Raw genomic sequence first — 5,995 nt, 5'->3', positions numbered from 1 at the left:
AAATTTTCTTGCCATTGTCTCACATGGTAGTTGGCTTTTTCTTAATTAAAGTATATCCCCGAGAAATTAGTCGTAGCATTAAATCTTAAACAAAGGGTTTCTTGCAAATAACCACCTGCATTTCCGCACTACCAAAATTTACAAATTGGTCCTTTTCGCAGTAAATTAGAAACTCAGGTGGTTATTTGCAAAATAAAATAAGGCAGGACTTGTCCTTTTTGGCAGCAAAGTAAACGCTAATGTGTGAACATTGGTTGGCAACAACTTTGGTCGCAATTTCTGGTAGGTGTTTGTAATAAATTTTATGAGAATAAAAGAGGAAGTTGTTTTTTTTTAGAGGGAGAGAGAGAAAGTAGGCTTAAATAAACAAAAGTCTGACCGAATATAAATATTAAGAAATTGGAGGTTTGAACGGAAAATTAAAATAAAAATCTCGGGCAATTATTTTATATAAATTTCATTTATGTCACACGGTTGGTGGATTCCTATACGTATTAATGGCTTATGTACTACAATCTACTCTCTTTTAGGAAGTTTAATGATGGCTTAGATTAATAATCCTCGTTAGCGTAATAAATGGTGAGCATAAATCAGATTTGATATCAACCAACTACTTCTTTGATCAAACGCATTAAACTGAATAAAGAAAAAAATTACCAAGTGTTTTACTTCTAATGCACACAAGGTTAGAGTCATATATGTATGTCTGCTCCTTTGTATCAATCATATGTATCCTACGATCAAGATTATGCTCGCGATGCAGAAGCTCTAGTAAAGAGCGACTTGATCATGATTGGCAAATAAGCATGATAGCTAAGCCGGCAAGAATTTGATATTATCCATATAGGATTTGAAAAGAGTAGTCTTGTATGTATTTATCTTTGTCATATGAAAGCGAGAGTTTTTTTTACAAACTAGCTCTCTTTTATATTTTAATTATCGGAATAGACTATTCTTCAAACTTAATATTAAAATAGATTTATGGTATACTATGTAAAATGATGATAAGTTTTAAATAAAAATATTGAAAGGCACGTATAAGACTCTAAATTTTTCAGCATTTAATATTTAGAAAATATTAAAGAGATAAATATTTTATTCGATAGCATCAAAGAAAATTAAAAATAAATTTGAAGAAGTTACAAATTTGTCTGCGATTCTAAATATAGTTAGCTTCGAGGAACCACTATGTTATTCTAATTTATAAAATTCTTTTGTATCTTAGTAATAATATATTTTATGACTAAAATAAATAGCCGAGCATAAAGTTATGACGTTATAATTTATATATATGTATATATATATTTTATTTTATTTTGTTAGTATTTTTAAAAATAAAATGGTTATTTTTTTTAGTATTTTATGTGTATTTTTTTCTAAGTAAAATGCTGAAATATTTAGTATATATTTTTTTAATAGAAACACCGATCAGATGATCATTTTACTTGGGATCATATTTAGGTTAGGTAAAATATTTAATTGTTTAACATTTTATTTATGACTAAAATGAAATATATCCGTTTTTAGTATTAAGTTTGGGCGTAAGCCATCTAATTTGGTCAAAAACTCGACAAAACACCGAAAATTTCCTAAAATAGAAAGACCACCGGACCAAAACCTCTGTCACAATCCCACCCATACGCTGGGTGACGTTTGGGTACCTTTTTGTACATCCGCGAGGAAAAAGAAGCCGTGCGAAGCAAACTCTTTGCGCTCTCCCCACTCAGACGTGTCGACATCCTCTGACCGTTGACCTGCCTTTCCTCCGCTCGCCCTTACCGCCTATTGCCCGTTACGTCTTCGTTCCCCTCTTTCAACGGCCAAATGGCGAGCTATCTCTGACTTCCTCCCTCACACACACACACCCCGCCCCCTTCTCTTCTTCTCTCGTTTCAGACCTTTTGCGAACTACCCCTCTTGAGAAATCAATAAAAAAGATGGATTTTTTAGCTATATTGAGGGCCAATTAAATAAGAAAGACGCACGAGAAGGGAGGAGTAGAAGAGAGGGGTCGAAGCGTAGAACGTGGACGAGTCAAAACCAAACTCTCCATTAATTTCTCTCCTCCAGTCAGTCCTCCTCGATTTCCCAGGACTATCTTCTCCTTTGATGGTTTCCTCCACTTTGTTGCTCAGAACTCCCAACCCAGTTCGATTCTGCTAGAAATCTCAAGTGGGTTTCGCTAATCGTAGATGCGTTGCCGGAAAGGTGCCTCCTTTACCCACTTCGTCTCTTCTCCCCTTCTGGGCGTTCTCTAAAAAAATGGGAAACAGGGAAGTACGGTTATGGTTCTTGTACTACTACTACTTCTTCTTCTTCTTCTTCTTCCTCTTGTTGCTCGGGGCTCGGCAAAGCTACTCCTTGAACCAGAGCTGCGATCCAAATGATCTGAATGCGTTGCAGGGGTTCATGAAGGGGTTAGAGGAGGGAATTCTTGGGTGGAGCTTTAATGGGTCTTCATCAGATTGCTGCAACTGGCCAGGGGTGTCGTGTGATTCTCGAACTGTCTCTGGGAGAAAGGTGATTGGGTTGGATCTTGCGGATAAGAAGTTGAAGGGCTCTATCTCGGATTCTTTAGTCAATTTGGATCAGCTGAAGCAGCTCAATCTCTCTTGCAATTCCCTTCGAGGGCCAGTTCCTTCGCAACTCTTCCATCTTTCTCAGCTGGAGTTTCTTGATCTGAGTATGAATCTGCTCTCCGGATTGATCCCGATAGATTTGAAACTTCCTGCAATCCAGGTGTTCAATCTTTCCTTCAATTCCTTCAATGGCCGGCACCCAATTCTCGCATCTTTGAGCAGTCTCTCAATCTTCGACATCAGCGCGAATGGATTCTCAGGTGCCATTGATGCAGGTATCTGTAATTCCTCAGCTTCAATTCGAATCCTTCGGTTTTCGATGAACAATTTCTCCAACCAATTTCCAGCCGGTTTTGGGAATTGCAGCTCCCTCACCGAGCTTTCTCTAGATATGAATTACCTCACTGGAAGTTTGCCCAATGATTTGTTCAAGCTCTCGACTTTAAAACTACTAAATTTGCAGGAGAATTTGCTCTCCGGGGCGATGAGCACAAGCATTAGTAATCTTTCCAACCTTGTTCATATTGATCTTTCTCTTAATTACTTCTCAGGACTTGTCCCTGATATCTTTGGCAGCCTAAACAAACTAGAATACTTTTCCGCTGCATCCAATAAGCTCTATGGTGTATTGCCTGCCTCCTTGTCTAATTGTTCAACACTCACCGTGCTTAGCTTGAGAAATAATTCTCTTAGCGGCGAGATCAATCTGAATTGCACGTCCCTAGCGAGGTTAAACAACCTCGATCTTGGTACCAATATCTTTACTGGTCCTATCCCTTCCAATCTTCCTCAGTGTGTGGGAATGAGTACCTTAAATCTTGCTAGGAACAATCTTGCCGGTGAAATCCCGGGTAGCTTCAAGAACTTCACCTCCATATCCTCCCTGTCACTTACGGGTAATGGCTTCTCTAACATATTGTCGGCACTCCAAATCCTACAGCACTTGCCGAATCTTACAAGTTTGGTCCTCACTAAGAACTTCCGTGGTGGTGAAATGATGCCATCAGAACATATTGATGGATTTCAGAAGATGGAGGTTCTTGTCATCGCAAACTGTGCTCTTACAGGTTCAATTCCGCCATGGTTAGCGCATTTGACACACTTGAAGGTCTTGGACATATCATGGAATCGGTTGGGTGGGCCGATTCCTTCGTGGCTGGGAAATCTTGATGAGCTCTTTTACCTGGATCTGTCGAATAACTCGCTTACTGGAGAGATTCCTAACAGCTTGACACTGATGAAGAGTCTTTCATCAATTAATACAACAAAGCAAAGGACATCAATGCCGGACTTTCCGTTCTTCATCAAACGGAATTCAACTGGAAAGGCTCTACAATATAATCAGGTCAGCAGCTTCCCACCGTCATTAATTCTGAGCCATAACATGCTTGTTGGGCCAATCTTGCCAGGGTTTGGAAATCTTGTGAGCCTCCATGTTTTGAGCTTGAGTTGGAACAATCTATCAGGGACCATACCAGAAGAGTTATCAGGCATGATAAGTTTGGAATCATTGGATTTGTCACGAAATAATCTCACGGGACCCATACCATCCTCTCTGACGAGATTGAGTTTTCTCTCTAGCTTTGATGTGGCTTACAATAATTTAGTTGGAGAGATCCCATCAGGAGGCCAGTTCTCGACTTTCTCAAGTAGTGACTTTGAGGGGAATCCTGGTCTATGTGGCATTCATTATTCTTCTTGTCCACCCACAGTGTCTTCAGAGTTAGAGAGAAGACAGCACAAGAACAAAGGTGTCATCGCAGGATGTGCAATTGGAATTGGATTAGGCACTGCCTCTCTTCTCACAATTACATACTTTGTCATGTTGAGAATTCGATCTAGAAGACAGGAAGATAATGCAAAGGTTGTTGCAGATGCCGATGATAGCTTAGAATCTGCCGGGTCACGAGTGGTGCTTCTATTTCAAAACAAGGACAATAAGGAACTAAGCATAGGTGATATTTTGAAATCTACCAACAATTTCGATCAAGCTTATATCATTGGGTGTGGTGGTTTTGGTCTAGTATATAAAGCAGCTCTGCCAGACGGGAAAAAGGTTGCTATCAAAAGGCTCTCTGGTGACTACTTTCAAATGGAGAGGGAATTCCATGCTGAGGTAGAAACCCTTTCCAGAGCTCAACATAAAAATCTCGTGTTGCTGCAAGGATACTGCAAGATTGGCAGTGACAGACTCCTAATCTACTCATTCATGGAAAATGGGAGTTTGGACTACTGGCTTCATGAGAAGGTCGAAGGGGGCTCAATGCTAGATTGGAACAAGAGGCTCCAGATAGCTCAAGGTGCTGCTAAGGGGCTGGCATATTTGCATCAGTCATGCGATCCTCATATACTGCACCGCGATATCAAGTCAAGTAATATCCTCCTAGATGAGAATTTTGAAGCTCATTTGGCTGATTTTGGACTGGCAAGGCTGATTCTACCGTACGATACTCATGTAACTACTGATCTTGTCGGTACCTTGGGCTACATTCCTCCTGAGTACGGACAGTCTGCGGTTGCAACATTCAAAGGAGATGTGTACAGTTTTGGTGTTGTTCTCCTTGAGCTACTCACCGGCCGGAGGCCTGTTGATATGTGCAAACCTAAAAGCTGCAGAGACGTTGTCTCATGGGTGCTTCAGATGAAAAAGGCGAAGAAGGAAGCTGAGATATTTGATCAGAACATATATGATAAAGAGAATGACAGCCAGGTGATGAGAATGCTTGAAATTGCTTGCCTCTGTGTAAGTGAGTCTCCTAAATTGAGGCCTTCCTCCCAACAATTGGTCTCATGGCTCGAAGACATTGGTCTCAGCGTCCAATTAACAAAGTGAGGCAGCACAGTGATCTGTGGCGTAGCAAAAGGATAAAGCCTTGAATAGATTCTACAAAACTTCTCATCTCTAACAGTCAGCGGATGAAGGACTTTCAGATCTTTTGCCAGTTTGAAAGGTCCTCGGCCACTTCTTCACTTAAAAATGAGCCACAGATATATGGAGATTCATATGTATATAGCATTTGCATATCCTCAAGTATCAGTAATCTCTATCTTTTTCCATCTTTAAGCTTTTCTTTTCTTTTCTTTTTTTAAATCTCTGTAAGGTGGAGTTGAGATGACTCAAAGGATATCGGTATACATGTAAAGTTGTAAGTCAATATTACCTATGAATATAACTATGTTTCACTTGATCATATTTCGTTACTGATTATGATTGATGCCTATCTACGTTGTCAAAAAGATCTTATCCTTTGCTTTCACATCCAAGGAGAAATTTTATTGAGCTATTATCAGTAGTTTCCTTTGTAAGCTTTCACACTTCAGACTCTTTATCACCTCTAATTCCTGTTGCTATTTGACTTAATCATCCAGAAATATTAGATGATCGTCCTATCCAAAGCCATCAGAACAGTCATGAG

The 5,995-nt window shown here is 39.7% G+C and overlaps 1 protein-coding gene across 1 annotated transcript; it reads left to right on the top strand.

Annotated features, from left to right (window-relative positions):
* Positions 1 to 1,909: 1,909 nt before the first annotated feature.
* LOC140769150 (phytosulfokine receptor 1-like) lies at positions 1,910 to 5,770 on the top strand. Its single transcript, XM_073109745.1, has one exon. The coding sequence runs from the start codon at positions 2,263 to 2,265 to the stop codon at positions 5,410 to 5,412; it is 3,150 nt and encodes a 1,049-aa protein (XP_072965846.1). The 5' UTR covers positions 1,910 to 2,262; the 3' UTR covers positions 5,413 to 5,770.
* Positions 5,771 to 5,995: the final 225 nt, after the last annotated feature.

This window comes from Typha angustifolia, chromosome 2 (genome assembly GCF_048772165.1).
Source record: "Typha angustifolia cultivar Huaian chromosome 2, ASM4877216v1, whole genome shotgun sequence".
NCBI lineage: Eukaryota > Viridiplantae > Streptophyta > Magnoliopsida > Poales > Typhaceae > Typha > Typha angustifolia.
Note: the sequence above shows the minus strand (reverse complement) of the source record. Positions and strands in the feature narration are given on the sequence as shown.